This window comes from Chionomys nivalis, chromosome 24 (assembly GCF_950005125.1).
Source record: "Chionomys nivalis chromosome 24, mChiNiv1.1, whole genome shotgun sequence".
In the NCBI taxonomy this organism is placed as follows: domain Eukaryota; kingdom Metazoa; phylum Chordata; class Mammalia; order Rodentia; family Cricetidae; genus Chionomys; species Chionomys nivalis.
Genome location: NC_080109.1, coordinates 19,870,030 through 19,893,326, shown reverse-complemented (window position 1 = coordinate 19,893,326; position 23,297 = coordinate 19,870,030). Strand labels below are relative to the sequence as shown.

Here is a 23,297-nt window from a genome sequence, read left to right as displayed (position 1 = left end):
AGACCAGTTCTGGGGCGATGGCAAGTTAGCTGGGTTCCCCTCCAGTACGGCGAGCAGGTAGGTGTGGGAAACCACAGTATCCACAGGAAGCAAAGCAAGAGCCCAGAATTAATGACAGTGTGTTGCAGTGTATTTACTTCTGCTGAGGGTATTGGAAGGCTGGGGAGGGTTTGGCTATTGTTTGTTTCTTTTTTTTTTGTTTTGTTTTGTTTTTTTTTGTTTTTTTTTTTTTTGTTTTGTTTTTTTGAGACAGGGTTTCTCTGTGGCTTTGGTGCCTGTCCTGGAACTAGCTCTTGTAGACCAGGCTGGCCTCGAACTCACAGAGATACGCCTGCCTCTGCCTCCCGAGTGCTGGGATTAAAGGCGTGCGCCACCACCGCCCAGCTTGTTTGTTTCTTTTTTAAATACACACCTTTAAAAGAATATTTGCCTACAGAATCTGTCTTCCTGCCTCTCTCACTGACTGCCAGGGGTTACGGAAGCCTCTCTGCTTCTACCCCAAGCCCCCAGTAAACAACCACACCACATGACAGAGACAAAGGCCCAAGTGGAAGTTCAATTGTATTTATTTTTTTTAATACAGAATTGAGAATTAAAACCTGTAACAAACTCCAGATAAAATGGCTTGATTTGATGGATTTGGCCGCATGTTTCCCGTATGCAGAACACACTGGATTAGAAATCAACAGCACAGGTCTCATTTGATAAAATGTAGAAGTTAAAAAAAAAAATTAAGTTAAAGTATTAGCACGTATATAATACAGTATCAGGGAAATGGTCTCTGTCAATCACCCTTTTCCCATTAAATTAATCTATAGCTTTCCTTTTTTTTCTTTTTTTTAATGGCTTGTTTTTCCCCCCATTTTTTTCCCAAAAGTTGTCCTTTCAGAAGTTGCTTCTAATTACATTGTAAGAACACAGCACTCAGTGACTCCGTCAGCCACTTCACGTCACCTCCTGCAAACTCCTTTCTTCTGAGCAGTGCCCAGGGGGCTAAAGCTAGTTCTGTTTTATGTGCTTCTCACACACTGGGAAAATCACTGAAAGAAATACATCTTACATCCTAGAGACTACAGTGAAATGCTGCCTAAAAAAGAAATCCCCGATGCTAACAAAAGGGCAGGATGCTTTCCCTATCGAAATGCTTCACTAAAGTGTATCTTATCGGGAAAAGCTGCTTCTTCTTCTTAAATCCAACTTTTAAAGTTGTCTATTCTATGACAAAATTTGGAGATGATATGGTAAAAAAAAAATGTATTGATTTAGGACGAAGAAAGACTAGCTAGTCTGACAAGTCATCTTAGAGTATGAGATAGTATATGAATAGCACCTTATTATGAATTCTTAGAAATTATTAATACTTACAGTAATGCTAGAGAACCACTGAGAGGTTGTTCTTAGGGCTGGGGATGGAGCTCAGCGGCAAGGCACTTGCCTAACACACATGAAGTCTTGAATTCAATCAGAACTAGAAAGAAAAAAAGGTCTGACTTCTGATTTCTAAGTTTAGCTCTCTTTAAAAAGCCATATTTTATAGTCTTAAAAAAACAACAGAAATTATATCTGGCTTTATCTATTAGTAAACAGTCAGGGGCCATATTTTATTCTAGAAAAATACTATATTCATTAAAAAGGTTTAAACTAATTTACTAAAAAATTATTCTAATATTTCATAATGCCACAAGCTTATTATAAAATGGCTCCTAAAACCTGGCAACATAAACCATCAATGATTTAACTATTTTTTTTTAAAAAAAAAGAGTATCTTTTTTTACATTTAATAGCCTGAAATGCATGTATAAAAATATTTTTAAATACAGTAACACTGTCGCGTTTTGTTAGGTCCCTTGTGTTTTGGTTTGTTTTTGATTTTCCTCAGAAAGAATGTACAACTCTTTTTGCAATTTTTGCTAACAAAAGAGAAAAAGAAAGAGTGCTCCCTTTCAACCTAGTAGCAACATAAATACCAACTTGCCTCTCTCAGAGTGCTCAAGGAGTTAACTGGGCGTTAATTGGGGCTCTTCCAAGGAAAGAGAAATCATTTCAGAGTGCTGGATGCAACAGTGGCCCATGCTCTTGTCTGCTGACGTGTTTAGCAAGCACAGAGACAGAGAGCATCAGAGTGCCACAGCCCTGCCCCTTCCTCCTCTCTGCCCCTCCCCAGTAAAGTGCACCCTAACCCTCTTCTCTCTGACAGCAGGGTCTTTTGGTACGAAGGCTGAGAGAAAATTGCTGCTTTGTTCTTCAAGGGCACTTCTCGCCCCGTCTTGCTTGCCTCGCTTTTGAGGGGTTCTGATGAGTCTGGCTCATTTCCCATCGACTGGCCTTTCTGGCATATTCCACAGCTTCGTCTCTGACCTTTCACTTGCCTCTTCCCACCACGACCAAATGTACTCTGTGCATCTATATTCCAATAAACCAAAGGGATCTTATTAAAGATCCTCAACAACAAAGCCCTCACCCTCATGGACACTGAAAGTTTCCTCTCGGATTCTTGATGTTTTTCAAAAAGCAAAAATAAAAATAAAAAAGGAGATTAAATTCATACACTATAAATAATGTCAGTTCAAAATAATAAAGAGCTAAGGACTTCATTGCTAGCGCGGGCAGACCGCCTGCTAAATGAACACGATGCTCTCAGTCCTTAAGAGATAATAAAAAAAAAAGTTGGTTACATAAGAGGTATTGAGTACATATCTTATGCCTTTTTGTACCAACTTAGCAAAGGGGTTAGGATAACATACTTAGGAATCAATCTTGCTCTGCTCGGAAGCACAAATCTAGACGACATGCCCTGTCAAGGCCTTTCTGTGTACACAGTCAGACATCTGTTTCGTTCTTCAAACACTTCTACGGACAGGATCATTTTTAAGCTCTTGAAACCTCAAAAGCAGAATTGATAATGCCTCAGAGTACAAAATGCAACAGCTAATTTGCGTGTCGTCAGGCTGAGATCTACGCTGGCCTGGTGTTTTCCGAATAGGTCAAAAGACAAAAATAGTTGCCACTGATTCATCAAAAAACATTCGGCAGCCCTTTGTCATAGCCACAAAATGACAGAGTTTCATAAAACAAACATCAAATCCCAAGCTGCATTTTGCAAAGAATACAGGTTGCAATTAAAAAAAAAAATAGTTTGGCTTCATAATTGTTCATGTCAGTACCAAACTGGTCTCTTTCACATGACCTGTCATGCAAGACCTGCGACAAATACCGCAGCGGCCCTTCTGCACGCTGGACCGAGCCGCTGGGTGCTCCGCGGTCAAATGGCGAAGAGTGGTGACATTAGGACTCTGTGCCTTTGTAAATACAGAATGAGAGTAGACATCAGAGCCAGCATGGATCCCAAACTGCGTCGTATTCCACACAACAGAAATTTACTAACTATACAATGATTTTTTTTTTTTTAAGATCAAGTTAAATAAGTTTTAAACCATTTGTTACTAGGGTTAACAGTACAGTTTTTGAAACTGCAAATTGGGTCTCGTGCACGTTTCTTGGACCAAGCTGCCAGTCAGAATTCACTGCCTGGGGTCAGCTTTTATGGCTTACAATCAATTGACATATGAATTTTAGCTAATGCCTATAAAGCTAAGCCATGGGGTAGCAGGGATTTTTAAGAAGTTATTCTGCTTAATCAATTCTGCACTATCTGTCACGGAAATGCAGGCTGGCGGAAAATGAAGAGAACGTTTATTTATGTGTCACTTAAATTCTTGGAAGTCAAGCCCAGGCAATGATTAGCTGGCTGCATGGACCAGGAGTGTGGGTATGGAGGCCGGGAGCAGTACACCTGTGGACCTGCTTCGCTCCGGCGCTTGTTCCACGAGGCCCAGGAAAGGTCAGGTCACAGCTGCCACACGTTACCATGGGAGCGATCACAGCCAGGTTAGAAAGGGCTCACTTTTGTTCAGCGCAGACTCGACATCATTGAAGAGGGGGATCAGATCTTCAGACTCCAAAGTCCCTAGGTCAACGTTGGTTCCTGGAAGGCAGTCAAGGAAATCAGGGAAGCGGGTCTGCTGGGGATTGACGGCCATGGGTGTCTGACCTGCATTTTCTCCTGTAATAAGAAGGAAGGACGGTTGTTATTTCCTTCTTAAATTTTTAAAATTTTGTTTGCTTCTTTGTTGTTATTTCTGAGACAGGGTCTCTCACTATGTAGCTCTGGCTGTCCTAGAACTCACTATGTAGACCTCGTCCTAACAGAAATCCACCTGCCTCTGCCTCCTGAGTACTGGGATTAAAGGTGTGTGCCACTATGCCCAGCTACATTTTATTTTATATGGGTATTGTGCCTGCATGTTTCGTCTGTGCAACACGTGTGTGCCTGAAGAGTCCAGGAGAGAGAATAAATGTATCCACAGGACTAGAGAAACAGACGGTGATGAGCCACCACATAGGCAGTGAGACTCGAGCCTATGTCCTCTAGAGGAGCAGCCAGGGCTCTTAAGCATGGAGCCATCTCTCCAGTCCAACAACGGCTTCTCTGTCATGAATAATAGAAGAGAAACGGCAAAGTCATCTACACAGAGCATATATGTATGCTGTCATTTATTCTGGGCTTGGCTAGCAAGACACAAAGGAGCTACATATGTGAGCTGGGGATGGTGGTGCACCCCTTTAATTGCTATTACTGTTGCACTTGGGAGGCAGAGGCAGAGTACAAGGTCAGTCTGGCCTACATTTCACAGTCCAGGACAGCCAGAGAACATAGAGATCCTGCCTCAAAATTAAAAGAAAAGAAAAGCTAAATACTATGTGTCCCAACACTAAAATATAAACTATTTATTTATTTTTACTTTATGTACATTGGTGTTTTGCCTGTATGCGTGTCTGAGTGAGGGTGTTGAATCCCCTGGAACTGGAGTTGCAGGCGACTGTGAACTGCTATGTGGGTGCTGGGAATTGAACCGTGATCCTCTGGAAGAGCACCCAGTGCTTTAGCCACTGAGACACCTCTCCAGCCCTCCAGTTTTTTCCCCCTCAATCATGCAGTTCTCAAATGTAAAGTTAGCAGATGACAATGTCAAGAGTTCGGACGTATTTATAGGATGCACACGCTGGGTCTAGGAAGTCAACCTGGTTGTCTTTTTGCCAATTGTTGATGGAGGGAGTTATGTTAGAAATTGGAGCTGAGCCGGGCGGTGGTGGCGCACGCCTTTAATCCCAGCACTCGGGAGGCAGAGGCAGGCGGATCTTTGTGAGTTCGAGACCAGCCTGGTCTACAAGAGCTAGTTCCAGGACAGGCTCCAAAACCACAGAGAAACCCTGTCTCGAAAAACCAAAAAAAAAAAAAAAAAAAAAAAAAAAAAGAAATTGGAGCTGATAATTAATTAGAACCCTCTGAGCTTTTAGTTGCATACCTACTGTCAATCCTTCCCCAAACCAGAAAGTAACATGAAAAGATCAGCGTGCTCAGAGAACCAAAAGTAGTCTAAATTCCAGTAGAAAGAGTGGAGTATTCATTACAACTAAAAAGGGGGTACAGCAGTCACCCCACTCCAGGTAAGTACAGAATGGTTAAGAGGAAAGGGCAATACCAAAAGGATGGTGGTGGGCTTAAAAAGCCCACACCTATTTGAAGCCATATTTGCATAAACTCTGAGAAGTCTGCTATGTAGCAGTAGCGCCTGTGGATTGAGTGGGCTTTTAGCTGGCATTTTGTGTCCAGGGTTTGTTTCCCATTGGATTTTCGGATTGCAATAACCAAGGAGACAATCTGAAAATGATATCTGCAGGCTGTGTACCCACCTGTTTCCATCTCGTCCATGTTGCTGAGGAAGTCCTCTGGAGTTGTGGGGACACTGTAGCACCCCAACCCCAGGCCACTGTCCGTGCTCTGCTCCCTTGAATGATAGGGCCCTCTACAGAGGAGAAAGGAAAATAAGTGGAGACCTTAACATGAGTCCAGTAAATAAACATCACAGCTAGAACACAGTCACAGAACGCGGTCACAGAACTCAGGCGGTGAGAGGGACAAATACTACCGGGCCTTTTAATTTTGAAACGTATAATTGATCTTAAGTAATCATATGCAAATTATATGCAAATAAAACTGGTTACTCACCATATACATGGGTGTTGATTTCCTTGCCACAAAATAACCGTTTGAGCCCTATTCTATATTCAGATTATGCTACCTGATACTACTTATGTGAAATTTTAAAACCCAGAAAAATAGTGCTGAATAACACTCATAGAGATACACATTAATGATAAAAGAAGTATGTATATAGCCAGTCATGGTGGTCCATGCCTACAGTCCCAACACTCAAGAGGCTGGGGGAAAGGGTTCCAGAAAAATAGCTAAGTTCCCTGGGATGGCCACACACCACTTTCCGAGGAGTGGCTGTGCCTGGGGAAAGAATGGAGGGAAGAAAGGCACCGAGTGGTGGCGGAGATGGTCTCAAACAATGCTTGGCATACAGCAAGCCTGGATGGCAGGCACCTTAGTTTTCTTTCTACTTCTCTAGTCTTTAAAATACAGCACACAGTCATTCAATATGCCTGATTTGAAATTGGTCTTTAGGGGAATTATTGCTTCAGACCCCTTCAGAAATAGCCTGCCATCTACCTCACAGCCAAATTATTGAATGACTGTGAGACTATATTGAAGACAGGTTGATATGGGCACAGTATAAGAAAACATGTCATTTAAAGGTACTTACAAAGATTCTTTTTTTTTTTGTCAGACAAATACTTTATATAAGAAAAATTCCCTTTAAATATTTATATACATGTTACCATGTAATACTGTTAACCAAACCCATGGTTTATTAGTTTAAATAACTTACAAAGATTCTTATAGCCTATTTGATTATTACTATAGTGCAACGTTTAGAAATATAATTTAGAAACATCATTGAATCTTGGTATGCAGTATTTGCATACTACCTCTCAAAAATAATGACAACTCTTTTAACCATTTAAGGGGTATGCATGGAGGAGACATATGTCAATTCACAGGAACTTGATCTTATTTCAAGGATAATTTGTTGGCCAAATAATTATGATCATACAATTGAAAACTTATTTATGATGACAGTAAAATGTGGTGTAATTTAATAACTTCTAGAATATTTGAAATATGAACTGTAATTAGATTATGACATTAAAATTTTGCTTTTATATAAAAAAAATAAATAAAATAAAATACAGCACAGCAGAAAATTAACACTATTAGCTAAACTTTGAAACCATACTTACCTTTCCCCATAAGTACCTCTGAATTTACTTGTTCTATTTGCCACAGTATGTTTTTAACCTCGTCCTTCCTCCCGGGACCATCAAGACTCTTGCAAGTGATTACCAAATCGCACTGTCCTGTTTAAACTTGAAGCTCGTCCTTGTATGCAAATCACTGACTGAATAAACTCCGTGCCGTGTGACTAGGTTTTGAAACTGAGATGTTTTCTAAAAGCTTCCTTTTTCTTTCTTCTGTCAGCTTTCCCACCTCTCCCCATCCCTGAAGAACCCTGCCCCTTCTCCATGCAAACGAACACCCCACACAGCCTAACCATAGGTAAGAAAGCAAAAGTCAGTGGTCCCCAGTGTGAACTTACCCATTGAGGAAAGGATCTGAGCTGTTGTTGGTGATGGAACGCATATCTGTGGTCATGGCAGGCGGGTTGACAGAGGCCATGGTCTCCTCCATGGGGAGCTGTCTGCAGAGGGCAGCTTCCTACAGAGTCGAAGGGTAAGGATGTCAGTCAGTTGCCACGAAGGGTTGCATCGTAATACAATTCATATGAAGACTGTTCACCAAACACAAAAAACTTTGTACCTATTTTAGTAGGTCAAGGCCATCGGGAGGTTAGTATTCTTTCTCCCCAGACAGCCCTGGACTAGCGTACACACGCTAGACCTCCCCGTTTACACGCCAGTGTGAATGGAAGGTTTAGACCCTTAAACAAAATTACACTTAGCAGCTGCTGTTAATCACCAGATGAATAAGACAATCCATTAAACCATTTGCTTATAGATAGATGATAGATAGATAGATAGATAGATAGATAGATAGATAGATAGACAGACAGACAGACAGACAGACAGACAGATGCTCTGTTGGTATAGGCTTTTACGCATTTACCACCAAGCCTGACAACCCAAGTTCCTTTCCCAGGATCTGTACAGTGGAAGAACCAACTTCTACAAGTTGTTCTCTGACCGCCATCCGAATGGTCATCATGGATGTACATATACAGAATAAATAAATATTGTATCAGAGCTGGTGAGATGGCTCAGTGGGTAAAGGAGCTTACTGAGTAAGCCTAGCATCTTGAATTAAATCTCCAGGGTGTAGCACATAAGGGTGAATGAGGAGAGCTGACTCCACAAAATGGTCCTCTAACCTCTACATACATACAAGTCTTGGCCTGCATTTATGTACAGACAACATACACACTCACATATACACACAACCATAACAATGTTGAGTTGACTATAGCTGGGAGAAACTGGAGCTCCAAACCAAATCCCACCGACAACTAGATGTTTGATGGGTTATGGATTTTTTTAAGCTAGCATTAATAGCAAGAAGAATAAATACAAAATGTTATGAACCTGACTTCAGTGACACACTCCACATTCCAGAAATGACCAGACATCAGACACATTTCAAGCTGATGGCGATTTCCAGAAGAATACTCAGATGTTTCTGCTTATACCTAAAACCAAGGCTGGGTCCTGAACATATTTATGCCTAACGGTTTTTCATTTCCAAGCTGAAGTCATTGATCTCACAGCCTTAAAATCCCTAAACCATGGCTGCAATGACAAACAGAACATTCCAGCTATCTGAGCTGCAGGATGCTGGTTAGATCTCCTTCAGCCCTTCACGTGATGGTTCAAAGTACTGTGGTCTGGGCAGAGACCTTGGAAAACTGTCGGTTACTGCGTTTGCTGTGTGGTTACTTCCTCAAAGGTGGCATGACTCTGACCAACTCTGAGAGGGCTGACTGGGAGGGAACTGCACTGAGCTGGGCATGGTGGCACATGCCGCCTTTTATCCCACAGTAGGGAGGCCAGCCTGTTCTACAGAGCGAGTTCCAGGACAGCCAGAGAAACCCTGGAAAGAAAAATCAGAGGGGAGGAAGGGAAGGAAGGAAGGAAGGAAGGAAGGAAGGAAGGAAGGAAGGAAGGAAGGAAGGAAGGAAGGAAGGAAGGAAGGAAGGAAGGAAGGAAGGAAGGAAGGAGAAACTGTTAGAGAAAACCTGTCTCAAAAAAAATTTAAAAAAAGAAAAGAAACTGCCCTACTAATGAGCAGAAATAAAATAACCAGGCAAGAAAAGGACCCCTGGTTCACTTCTCTTTATTTTGAGGAGGCAAATAATTAGAATCCTTAACTAATGCATTTCAAAACTCAATAATATACACACACACAAATGGCGTATTAAAAGTACCTTCTAAATTGATCCAGAACAATCAAGTTATTTTCTTATAGTTGTTCTGACATGCCTAGAAACTTTATTATCCAACAAAGTCTCACATAGAAAACCTGAACCAGGGATGAGGAAACTTGAGCCCACCACAAACTGTCAAAAGCACTTGCGTTCTGTGAACCTCCACGTGAAAATAACTGGTCAACGATTTACATTCTAGCAAATACAAGAATCCTTTAGGTAAAATCTTCCTACCCAAAAATATATATTTAACTGGCACTTCATTCTTTGACTATTCAGAATAAGTATAAAAACAAACTCCTTTTTTTTTGTCCACCTAAACCTCCTCCCCTTTTTTTGAGACAGAGTCTCAATACATAGCCTACGTCAGTCCTGAACTTGTGATTCTTCTGCCTCAGCCTCTTGAGAGCTGGGATCCCGGATGGTACCACTCTGTCCAGTAATCAATACCCTTTTATAAACACAAAAGGTTACAGCAGGGGCTGAGGGCATGGCTTAAAGGTACCTGCCACACAAGCACAGAGACCTATCTGAGTTCAGCTTCCTACTGCCTATGTAGAGCTGAGCCAGCAGTGCACGCATGTAACACAAGAGCTGGGGGAGGAGGGGGAACAGACAGGTGATCCCTGGAGTCCCCTGGCTAGTCAGGCAGAATCAGTGAGGCCCCAGTCCAGTGAGAGAGAGACTCTGCGTCAAACACCAAGGTGGAAAGCAACTGAGGAAGCCACCTGGCATCAAGTGCTGGCCCGAACACACATGCACACATGGGCATGTCTACCTGCACACACACATCCAAGTTTACAAGGTAATAGCATTTCTTAAAGTTCCATGAGATGTTCATTTTTATTTAACTTGCTTACCCATAGAATATCTCAAATAGGTTTTAAAAAATGTGATTGCTTGTGGCAGGATAAAATTTAAAAACCTTCATGTCATGAAAGGAGGGGACAGCAAGGCAGCTCCGTGGGTACAAATATTTCCATAAAAGCCCGATGAGGTCTTTGAACCCACATTTAAAAAAACTAAAAAAGCAAGTGAAGTGGTGTGCATGGGAGGCAGAGACAGGAGAGTTGCCTGGAACACACAGAGTCCTGCAGAAATATCGAGAAACTCTACCTCAGCACAGTGGAGAGAATCAACTCCTGGTAGCTGCCCTCCATGTGTGCACCATGGCACAAGTGTGCTCGCACACACACAAAATTAAAAAGAAAAAAAAAACATAGTAAAAACGCTTTTAAAATCGGGAAAGGGAACTATTTGGAGGGAAGGAAGAGACAATTATAAGGGTAAGAGAAAGATGGTGGAGGATAGTGACCGGTGAATAAGAAAAAAGCATAGCAATACATATGTATGAAAATGTCATAGTGAAATCTGTTTCTTTGTACGCTAACCGAGGACAAAACTAAAGACTATATAATGAAGGATATGTAGTACGCTAAGGGAAATGCTCACTGTCATTTCCCGTCTATTCTCTGGATTTCAGATCCAAGAGAAGTGCCCACCCCAGCACTGCGTCCTAACTGAAACCAATCTCCAAATCACCAAAAGAGGAAATGCTACATTCTGCCGGTAGAGGGCACACAGGACCACGTTTTCCACCTCCTTCAAATGACTCAGAAAATGCAAGAGACCACAATGGGTGTTTTAACCCTAATGGCTTTAAAAAATAAATCGGATCACTTATTACTAACAAGGCAATGACCTGTTTAAGATTCCTGTAGGACCATTCTTGGGTCAGAGATCATTTCAAAGAGCAGCTAAGTGCAAATACAAGGCCGGCTTCTACTTCCTCCCCAGCTCCACCGAAATGGACAGTGGAGGCACATGTCGGTAGCCCAGGCATCTACCCAGCACTCCAGCACTCCAGCTTGACAATTCATGGTCTCCCAGGCTTAGCATCCGCCTCTGCGGTTGCTTCCACCTCTTGAATCTGTACAACTGGTCCCTCTGTCTGGAACACAATCCTGAGACCTTCCCCAAGCGGCCATTTCCTTCACTTACTAACCTACAAATGCTACTTCTCAAAGACAATCCCCTGCCACTATCTAAAGGGGCACCCCCACCCCATCACTGCCTAACTCCCTATTATGTGTTTGTTTTCTTTGTTTGTTTGTTTGTTTTTATGTGCATTGGTGTTTGGCCTGCAGTGTGTCTGTGTGAGGGTGTCGGATCTTGGAGTTACAAACAGTTGTGAGTTGTCATATGGGGGTGCTGGGAATTGAACCCGGGTCCTGTGGAAGAGCAGCGGTGCTCCTAACTGCTGAGCCATCTCTCCGCCCCTACTGTTTGTCTCTTAACTCGCATTTATTTTCTTCACAGCAACTTTTATGTTTTACCTTGTCCTCCCAATGGAATGTTAAATTCCACCAAGGAAGGGACCTTCTTTTTACTGCGTTCATGCCTATATTCCCACTCCCTGTAACCATGGTAACTATGCAGTAGATGCTCGAAGGAAAAAAAAATACTAAGTAAATGAGAAATAGTATATATTCAAATAGAAACATTTTAAATTATGCTAGTAACAAAAAATAAGAAAAAAATTCACACCTTTAACCACAAATGAGTCTATATACATCTTTTTTGCTTTTGCTTTTCAGGAAACTCCTGGAGGCTGTCCTGGAACTTGCTCTATAGACCAGGCTGACCTCGAATTCACAGAGTTCCACCTGCTTCTGTCTCCTGAGTAATGGGATTAAAGGCGTGTGCCACCACTGCCTGCCTTAAATGAGTCTATATGCAACTTAACCAGCCAGGCACATGCTCCCCTTAGTTAACCTGAATCCTCTTCCTGTGTCCCAACACAAAATGAACAGGACTAAGTGGCCAGTAGCAGAAACAGGGGCACCAAATACTAGGAACTGAATGTCAGCCCTGCTGTCCCCCAGTGAGTTCTTTTACAATTTTGCCATTTCCCAGTGGGGATAATAAAACCACGTGTGCAAGGGACAGCCGTGATGACAAAGATGCTCAGAAAAGCGCCTCCTCCTGAAGTCACCGCTTAGTCGGCTGGCTGTCACTGCACCGTGTACTCCTGTACCGATCCCAAATGCACAGGTTAAGTCCAAATAAGCACACTAGTAGTAGAGCAGTCCCCTAAGAAACCAAGGCTCTGGGCTCCATCCCTAGGACCACAAGAATCAATGAATAAATACACAGCTCTAAAAATCTTCTCACTGTTGTGAAGAAGTAATTCACTTTGACACAAATTTCTTTCTAGTCAACTTGGACCAACGGTTGAGAGTTACATTTTATAATAGTTCTACATTGACAACTTTAAAAATTCCACCTGCTGGGTTTTCTGTTGTTGTGTTGTGCTTTGGTTTTCTTTCAACTTTGACGTATGGTAAATTATCTGAAAAGAGGAATCTCCCTGGAGAAAATGCCCCCATCAGACAGCTAGTAAGACTGGAGGGAATCTTCTTGAATTAATAATTGATGTGGGAGATCCCAGCTCACTGGGGGCCATGCTACCCCAGACAGATGTACAAGAAAGCAGGCTTCCTCCAGCTCCTGCCTGTGGGCTCCTGCCCTGACTGCCTTCAGCGATGGACACCAGAAGATGAACTAAACCCTGTCCTTCCCAAATTGCTTTTGGTGCATGGTGTTTTATCATAGCAACAGAAACCCAAGTAAGACACTACCGCTTTGAAAATTAAAAAAAATCTCCCCGTATCTGCCCACAAATTTGGGGGTGGGCAAATACAACACCAAAGACTAAAAACAGCTTATCACCAGCCTGTCCTTATCAAAACAGGGGGATTTGAAGCTTTGTAGTTAATTGTTGTTGTCTGCTAATAAATTTAGACGTAAAATTAAAGTGTAAATCAGTATGCCTGACGGTCACGTGACACCCACGACCCTTCTATAAGCACCACGGCAAACATCCGCCTTTACCTAGACCAAGAAAGGCACTCAGCACTAATCATCAGCTTCTCTAGTCTAAGCAGGTGTGCCAGTCAGCTTACGTCAACTTGACACAAACCGCAGTTACCTGGGAAGAGGAGATTGCCTCCACGAGACTAGCCTACAGGCACACACTCCGGGCATTTTCTGGATTAAGGACAGATGTGGCCGTGCCATACCTGGGTCGGTGGTCCTAGGTTATATAAGAAAGCAAGCTGACAGAGCCAAGTGGAGTTAGGTTCCTACCGTGAGTTCCAGCTATGGCTTCCCTAAAGGATGGGCAGCAGCTGGGAAGACACTCTCGCCCTCAAGTTGCTTTTGGTCCGCGATTCATTACAGCAGAAAAGCAAACTAACCCAGTTGGACAGCTGGTGAGAGCTGAGGGCAACACTACAACCTACGGTTGTTTTATTTCCTGCTTCCGTTCTAGGGGAGCAGGCCTACTTCCCAGGCCCCACCAGTCCTGTCACTTCCCTCTAACCTTCCCAGGCCACTAAGACAGGCCTTTGATTTCTCCACAACTCAGCATCAGGTCTCTCTTCCCCGAGACACATCCTACCCAGCTTTAACAGCCATGTTACACAGCCGCATTCCAGATGTTCTTTCAGACCATCAGAGCCACATCAGGTCAAGACATTCCCAGACTCTGCGCTGATTGCACCTAGCTGGTCCTCAAAAGCACACACACCTCATATTGGCTGGGCTCAGAACAGCTCCCCCTAGCATCTTCAGGTTTCTCCTAAGGTTATTACCCCTCCAGCATCCAACCTGACTGGGAATGCCAATTGGACAGGATTTAGAATGCCCTGGAGACAGGCCTCTGACACACTTGGGAAGAATCACCTTCAGTTAAATTAGCCTCTGGGCTGTGAGAATGATCTAGGTTAAGGGAGGTGGAGAGATGTACCCTAAAGGTGGGCAGTACCAGTTCATGGGCTGGGATCCTGAACTACACAGAAAACAAGCCAGCTGTGCTCCATCCATCTCTCTCCACTTCCTGACGAGACACAATGGGACCGGGTGCCTTCTGCCACCGTGCCTTCCATCCTGGGATGAGCTGTATCACCTGGACCCGTGACCCAAAATAAACCCAACACATCAGGTACTATTCTTAGCAACAGTTGCTAAGACCCTTCCCCATGTTCCCGCAAGTCTGAAGAGTGGCAGGCAGACCATCACAGGGAACAGACAACGGCTAGGTTTTGTGCTGTTCATCTAACCCCAATGTTACTATCCTCCAATCTACAGCCATCTCAAGTACCAGGTCATCATTACTTCTGTAAGTACTCCAACTGACTCCCCTGTCATGCCATCAACCTGTGTGTATCAGGTTTTGGGGCCGGTTCCAAGTCACACAGAGTGTGACCACTGGAGAAATCAGGGTCTGGGAAGAGTCAGGATATCATAAAACTCAAAGCCTCACAATGGCTCTTAAACTACTAATACCCAAAAGATCCCTCCAGTCACAGATATGGGGCCAGAAGGAGAAGAACTGTCTAGTCTGTAACCAGTTCAATTAAGGTACTGCCTGCTTCTCAGTTCACTGGGCTACTGGCCAATGGAACTCTAAAGAAGTAGGTAAGGATTCAATGCTGTTGGAAATGCCCTGAGCTCGAGCTCGGCAGAGAGAGAGAGAGAGAGAGAGAGAGAGAGAGAGAGAGAGAGAGAGAGAGAGAGAGAGAGAGAGAGAGAGAGAGAGAGAGAACACAATACAATGCAGGGGAAGAGACTTTAAAATAAGAACGATAAGGGTTCAGTTCGGTCGTGATATAGCTATGAAAATTTGGATGGCATTCTCTTATTTATTATTATGTGCATGTGTGTTTTCCCCGAATGTATGTCTAAGCACCAAGTGTATGCTGTACCCAAGATGTCCAAAGGAGGGCATGGGATCCTTCCAGAACTAGAGTTCTAGATGGTTGCGAACCATCATGTGGGTGCTGAGATTTGAACTCTGGATTTTTGGAAAAGCAATCAGTGCTCTTAATCAATCTCTCCAGTCCCTGGACTAAATTTCTGACAGCTCATTAAAATGCTTTATAAAACCTATCTTGTTGGGCAATATGAAAAGATCAAAAAGCAGAGCGGACATGCATTCAAAGGAGTGTCAGATGGCGTGAAAGACTGGAGAAGGAGAGACAGAAGTGTTAGCCCAGACTTTGCATTTTGCTTTCTACATGCAAACCTGAACATAGGACCCAGTTAATTTATTTTACTGCTGAAGAAACTGGGGGACAAAGAGAGTAAGTGACTTTCCCAGGGCCCTACAGCTGACAACAGGGAGAGCCAGGATCCATATGCAGGCCGGTTGACTTCTGAGTCTATTCTGGGACCGTCTACAGCATGGCAGAGAGAAGGAAGTGAGGGCTGAAGTTGGCAGAGCTCAGATTCAGACCCTTTCACCTAGTCCTGGCCATGAGACTTGGGCAAGTTACTTCATTTCTCTGATCCTGTTTTCCCAGCTATAAAATGGAAATACCAACCCCATGACCTCATTCAGCCTGTTTAGAAAAAAAAAAAAATTTAATGAACTAGCCTATTCAACAGTCCTGAGAGCAGTTTTCCCTCCACGAATGGGAGGAAGATGGCATTGGAAATGCTTTAGGATCCGTTTCGATGTATATGGGTGGGGCTGGAGTCCTGGGAATTCACACCACATTTCGAGAAGTTTCACAAAGTCTTGAAAAGCTGCCACGGCAGGCCTGCTCCAGCCCTTCCCCTCCCCACCAACTTCCTTTTTTTTTTTTTTCTCCGCATAAAAGTTGGGAATGGAAAACCTCTGACCAACAGGGGCTCTGGAATCTCCGTGAGTTTGTGGTCATCTGTCAGTTCCCTGAGATAACAACAACAAAAATCATTTGTGGATTGGAAATGGCTGGGAGGCTGGGTGGTGTAAGGCCTAACTGGAGGGGATAATGAAAGACACCCAATGAGTGAGGGCGGTCAGGAAGAGAGCCTCAAGCCTCCTTCCCCACTGGCCTGCAGTTCTCCTGTGGAATAAATCAACAGAAGAGGCAAGAAAGTAAACAGCGGTAGAAAGCATCCCTGTGTTCGCGGCTCCCAGGGCTCCTCCCACCAGCCAGCCCCTGCCCTTGCTGGAATGTACTTCAAAGGGAACCGGATGATAATAACCCCTTCTGAAGGTGCTCAGCTTGCCTGAAGTGTGTAGCCAGGATTCTACAAAAATGGAAGACTGGATTGTTTTAATTATAAAGGGTGGGGTGAATAGGAAAAAAAAAGAAAAGAAAAGAAGAACAACGAAAACAATATTTTAAAATCCTACCATTAAACAGCTATTTTAGTGCAGAGACTCAGCTCACTCTCTCACTGTCAAAACCGGGGGGGGGGGGGGGGATATATTTCAGAAGCAGAATGCTTTGGGGGTTCTGATGGCAATCTCTTTTAAAGCCCGAGCCAAGAGATTCTAGAAATTCCCTGCCACACTTCCTGGGGCTTCTCTCTGAAACACCTCATCACACTCAGCTGCCAGACTGTCTCTATAAAAGTGCAGACTCGAAACTCCGAGACTTGGGAGAAAACATTTGTGTGAGTCCATAATTATTATCCACGGCCCTCTACTGCTCCTTTAACTCAAGATGCACGCAGCAGTCTCGTTTTAGCCCACCGTCTGTTTCTGTTCTCGCCTAGAATCACATAAAGGAAGACAGGATTGAGACATTCTTTTTACTGAACGCAAAAAGGCGAGGTGGATTTCTGAAACGGAGTACTTCCTCATACCTCTGAGGTCTAGCTTTCCTTAGTGAAAAGCGAGCCTCCATTTTAAAACCATGCCCAATTTATTTTCAAAAGGACGTTTTATTATGTATGTATTTATTTAAGGGGACAAATAAATATTGTACTTATGACGAGGGACGGGGGAGTCCTTTATAAAAGATTTGAACCGGAACTCTTTCTTTTCTCCCCATTTCCCTACCCCACCCCCAAAGTCTCACTATGTAGCCCTGGCTGGCCTAAAACTTGCTGTGTAGACCAAGATGCCCTGAAGCTGGCAGTGGTCCTTTGCTTCGTAAGGGCTGACACAGATCACAGGCATACACCATCACGCCCTGTGGTACCGGTCAATGAAGGAGCACAGCAGATGCCCTCAATTCCTACACGACCCAACACTTGCTCGAAACTGAAATAGAAGCTGCAGTCTTGCTCCCTGCCCAACATGTGTGATGAGAACATTGATTGAGCATAAATAAAAGAATGAATTTAAACAGCCATTTCTCTACAGATGATTTAGGTGCATGCTGAATGCCGGATGGCAGGAGCCCCATAAAATGCCTTAGTCAACTCTGAAATCTAACTCTACACCGTGGATTCTGAAAAGTCAGAACCTGTGTTCCAGAGGCTGCGAACTGGCCACTGTCTACCTACCCTACACACTTTGCTAAAGTATGCTTTTAACTTTCCTAAAAAAGCTCTTTAAAACTCAAGACATAAAACAGCCCTCTAAAGCAGCACTCTGAATTCTGTGTCCCTATCCAGGGAACCGTGGATCAGGAATGGCCCTGTGAAGCTGGTCAGCTGGCCTGCCCCCCCCCCCCCCCCATGACAGTGGCTGTCAAGTTTGACCAAAATCTGTAAGACCAGCTAAAAGAATTCTGAGCCTGCCTCCCTCCGTCTGTGTCCCTGTGTCACCCTGGAAACCAAAGGCTAAGCTTAGTCAGCATTTTTGTTCACAAGTTATATTCTCCTACTCACTCCCCTCCCCGACGTTCCAATCAAAGAGAGGAGAGAGGTAAAACAGTATGGAATTCGCTTGGAAATAGTAACCGTCTCTCCACAGTGCAGGCCCTAACAAGTTCGATTCTGCTGCTTCAGCAGACAATGCTAAATTTAGGGACTACATTTAAGGAAATTTTCCCAGTTCGGGGGAGGGAGTGATACGGAGGTTAAACCTAAGGTCATGCATGCTAGGCAAATCATCTACCACGATTCCACATCCTGAGTCCTTTTAAAGGATGTGTAACACGTGTGGCTATATGTGTAAGTGTATATGTGCATGGTGTGTGTTTTGAGATAACTAACCCAGGCTGGCTTTGAACTCCCGTTGGTAGCCCACCCTTGCCTACCTCCCAATTCTCCTGCCTTAGCCTCCCAAGCAGTTAGGATTAGAGGCCTGCCTAGTTAGGACGCTGAACCTGTGGAGACACACTGCCACTTTGATTCCAGGGTAGTAGTTGGTGGACAGCTTGTTGGCCAGGAGGAGTGGTGAACGGAAAGAGACAAAGGAATATACAATATTTTCACAGAAAGTGAATTTTTCTGGGCAATAATAAAGGTCAAAGAGGTAAACCACTAGGACCCCAAGGAGGTGACGGTGTTGGTTTTCCCTTTGACCCACAACTTGGAAGTAATTATTTTGTCTTCTCTGTGACCACAGAAGCTATATAAAGTCACCTATATGCTGTTTATCTTTCTATTCCCAGTTCCATAAATATTGGCTAAGGGAATCAATGAGAAGATAAAGGAAGAAAGGGGGAAATCAAGTTTCTACCCTGAATCAATGGAAACTCATGTTAGAACTGCAGTCACACTGTCCCTCAATCTATTTTGTCAATGCCCTGAGTGACTTTAGCGCCAGTGAGCTAACACAGGACAACACAGGGGCAGCGGTCAGAGAGTACAGGCCAGGAGGTCATGCAGTCCAGCTGAGGAGTGGCTTCCCCGTCAGGGCAACATCAAACTGTACATTAATAAAAGAGTAACAGGAGGAGGCAGAGACCGGCGCAGGGCCCGAGAAGACAGGCTGTACCATTAGAGATCTCCTGCGGACAGGAGAGGCAGGCTGGTTTCAGAACTCCCAGTGAGCAAGGGATGTCCAGGCTGCTGCTGGTGACTGAGACTGAGAAAAACCAATAGAAGTTACAGAGAAACCACACATCTCATCTGGAAATACCTACTCCTATTTGGTGCTAGAAAGTACCAGGAAGACCTGGTTTACTTTGAGTCTTTTCCTACTCCTACCCTGGCTAAGACTCAAATAACAAAGTGATAAACCACCAGAAGAAGCCAAAAAAGGCTACCAGGGATAGGCAGTGTGGCTCAGTGGGTAAGGGTGCATGCTGAGTAAGCCTGGCCCCCTGCGGTCAATCCCCAGATCCTGCAGGGGAAGGAGAGAACTGACTCCTGATGATGGTACTTGGCACATACACAGTGATAACAAAAAGCCTGCCAAGGGGCTAGAGTAATAACTTAGCAAGTAAGAGCATTTGCTGTTCTCACAGACGGTATAGGCTCAGTTCCCAGCACCCGCCTGGTGGTTCACAACCATCCTGTTTCCTGTGCACCTGCCTGGTGGTTCAACCATCCTGCATTCCTGTTCCAGGGGATCCAGTGACCTCTTCTGACTTTCCAAGGAGCCAGGCATGCCTCTGGTGCACATGCATACAAAACATTCACAACATATGTAAAATAAGATACGGCCTTTAAAAAAAATCGAAGCCCATCAAAATGATATTCAAGATATCCTGGAAATGCTCCCAGAGAACACTCCCATGCCATTATCATATGGCCTTATTACATATGACTAGGGAACATGATGGTTGGTGGGGGGAGGGAGATCAAACTTCCATGATTATTAGATCTATTCAGACATTTCGCCCCTACACTCCAGTGTCAAAATAATAATTTAAAAAGCCATCAAAACCATCCATCCTGTCTCCTAACTAGATACACACACACACACACACACACACACACAGTCAGAGCTGAGCCACAATGCCAGCCTTTTGCCTTGCTGTGCCGTGTGAAGGACTGCACACTGGGCTGCCCTAGAATGCACCAAGTTCCCCAGCTGCCAGGGATCAGCACTGAAGGAACTATGCTGGCATTTCTGTAATATGAACCATCAAAAGTATCTGTGGCTCAAAGGCACCTACAGTGAGCCTTAAGGAAACAATCCCGGGCACTTTTCCCCCACCCTTTTCAGAAATTCCTTCTGTGGGAAAGAAGGAGATGGGACAAAAGAAAGAGTTATACAAGAGAAAGAAACAGAAACACATCATTCCTAACAGAAGAGCGATTAAAAACAAAAATCAAACCAAAATCCACCATTAAGATCATTGAAAAACAAAACTGGGGAGAACTTATAAGTGAGACCATAATACTGTATAACTCACATGATATTTCCAAATAAGAAATTGGTCAATTCCAAGTAAAAATACCCTAGGCGGTGGTGGTGCTTGCCTTTAATCCCAGCACTTGGGAGACAGAGGCAGATGGATCTCTGTAAATTTGAGGCCAGCCTGGTCTACAGAGTGAGTTCCAGGACAGCCAGGGATATACAGAGACACCCTGACTCCAAAAAAGACTAACTAAATGGAAATATCCAAACATGGAAAACAATAATATGATTACTTTTGCCAAGAAACATTATTATGACGCATCCAAGAAAGCAGAGATTTAGGTCCCACGAATAGAAGCCACCACTGTAGTGCCCTAATCGCTGCCTTCCTTAACTAAATATTCATCTCTTTTATTTTCCAAGCTTACATCTGAGATGTATTTGATGAGCACGACATTATCGTTGATAGAACGATGTATAGAGTTTAAAATAACAGCTGTATCTTGGGGAAAGTATTTACCCAATAACACTCCCACGCTCCCTTCCAAGAACACTCTCTGAACAGTTGAAACCATTTACTTAAAGTGGCAAAATGACTCAAACTCAGCCCCTTTCTCCCTTCCTCCCCCCCCCCCCCCCATTTCTCTGTGCTAGGGACTAGTACATGCTAGGCAAGTACTCCACCACTGAGACACACCCCCTGCTCTAGGGCCTCAAACTCTCAAGCATTCTGAGTCAGTCAGTCTTCCAAGTTCTTGGTTGAAAGTGTGCATCACCATGCCTGGCTTTTGTTGTTGCTGTTGTTGTTTATGAAGAACATCAATACTGAGCCCCCAGAAGACACACAGCAGTGTCCTGTCGACCAAATGAATGTACACAGTATGTATGGCGCACATTAACCGGACTGAGCCAGACAAAGAGGCACATCCCTATCCCAGGATTCAGGAGCTGAGGCAGGAAGACAGAAGGTTTGATACCAGTCTGCAATTCATAGCAGGACAATTTTTTTTTTCTTTTGATGCAGGGTCTCTGGCTGTCCTGGAACTCACTTTGTAGGCCAGGCTGGCCTTTGAACTCACGTGGATTCACCTACTTCTCTCTCAAGTGCTGGGATTAAAGGCTCGGGCCACTATGCCCAGCTGTAACAAGACATAGTCCTAAAACAAAAGTCTGATACCCATGCAGCTCTGTAGAACATTCCGACTAAATCCATATCCAAACCAGTTTCCTTTCCATCCTGCTCTGTCTTCATCCTTTTTCATGCTCTGCAGGAGAACAAGATGGTTGGCCACAGAGGACATGTTTTATGGAATGCCTCTCTGCTATCTCCTTAAGGGAAAGGAGACAAAGTTGACTCCATTTCTAGAGCCAGGCCCTAAGACACTGGCAGTTTCCAATGTTCTCTCCTGGAGAATTGCTGCTATCTGTCCTGGTATACTTGAGACTGCCAGGCTTCATGTGATCCCAACTAAACTCAACCTTACATGGTCCTGAACCTTGCAAACCACCTGCCAGATGACTACCACTGAGTGGCCTTAAGGACACAGAAGCCCTTTCTAAATTCTTGATCTACAAAACTGCAATTAAATTAAATGACTATTTCAAATCCCTGGATTTGGAGGAAAATACAGAGTAATAGCTAATTGGAAGATGTTCTTTCTTAATTTTTCCTTTCTCTCCTCATAAACATTATCAGTGGAAGTGAAGGCAGCCAGGCCAAAAGACATGTCCTTGAACTCCTGAGTAGTCCTGAAGATAGTTCAGGAAGAGAGAGTTAGGAGAAGAAACTGAACAGGAGGCTTTGGTCATCCTGAAGGCACACAGCCACCCAAGGCCACACCACAGGGCCTCCACAGGGCCTCCACAGGTACCACGGAAGACCATACCTGCCTCAGGAGCTCCTCTTGACGCATCCTGATCCTCTCTCTCTCCATCTGGATCCTCTGGAGTCGCAGTTTCTGCTGCTGCTGCTGCTGAGTGGTCAGCGCATTGGGCACGCTCATGAGCCCCGTGGGTGGGTTCGGGGTTGGGTGGTTCTGTGGACTCAGGTTACTGGGCACGACTTGTTGCTGGTGTTGGTGATTCATCACTACAGGGGGGAAGAACACACAGATCAATGACCAGGGCCTAGGATTCCTTATCATAAAAGGATCAGAATGCTTTGTGCTTTGGAGTATAGATTCTGAATTCCTTCTGAGCACTTTACTATTAATCATTACTATTTTAAAAGTGTGCCCTTAGGTCTATTCACAAAGGTACAGGTATTAGCTCCACACCTAACTCATCTAGTCTTAGCTTTCTATGCTGCTAAAAATCTTATTTCAGCTGGGCAATGGTAGTGCACACCTTTAACCCCAGCACTCAGGAGGCAGAGAGGTAGGAGGATCTCTGTGAGTTCAAGGCCAGCCTGGTCTACAGAGTGAGTTCCAGAACAGCCAGGACTGTTTCACAGAGAACCCTTATCTTAGAAAACAAAAACAAAAAACAAATGAAAAAATTATTTCACATTTCCTATGCCTAAGATACATTTTTATTACACTTATTTATTTGGGGGGGGTGCATATTGGTAAGCTCAAGCCACAGCATACACGCATAGGTCATAGCTGGTTCTCTGCTTCCACCACGTGGGTCCTAGAGTTGCACTCAGATAGTTAGGCTTATAGCATATACCCTTACCCACTGAGCCATCTCTCACAAGCCCCATTCTCGGCTAACCGTAACATAAAACAAAATGGTAAAAATAAGTCCTATAGAGACTATCACAGCTTAAAAGAGATTTTTCTCCAGGACACATGGGAATGTGTGAATTTTCTCAGACACCCTGAATATCTGCACAGTAGCATCACAGAAGGCCTGCCATCAATGCTCAATAACCAGTGCGTAGACAAGACAACATTCAGGATGCATGAACGAAC

General features: G+C 43.9%; 1 protein-coding gene across 1 annotated transcript in view; it reads right to left on the bottom strand.

The window, feature by feature from the left end:
* Positions 1–556: 556 nt before the first annotated feature.
* The window catches only part of Wwtr1 (WW domain containing transcription regulator 1), a 109,593-nt gene continuing 86,852 nt past the window's right edge, over positions 557–23,297 (bottom strand). The window contains exons 4-7 of the mRNA XM_057757144.1: positions 22,269–22,471; positions 7,566–7,684; positions 5,755–5,867; positions 557–4,063 (exon numbers count right to left, since the gene is read on the bottom strand). Coding sequence (XP_057613127.1) covers positions 3,879–4,063; positions 5,755–5,867; positions 7,566–7,684; positions 22,269–22,471 — 620 coding nt within the window. The 3' untranslated portion in view covers positions 557–3,878. The remainder of the gene's footprint in view (positions 4,064–5,754; positions 5,868–7,565; positions 7,685–22,268; positions 22,472–23,297) is intronic.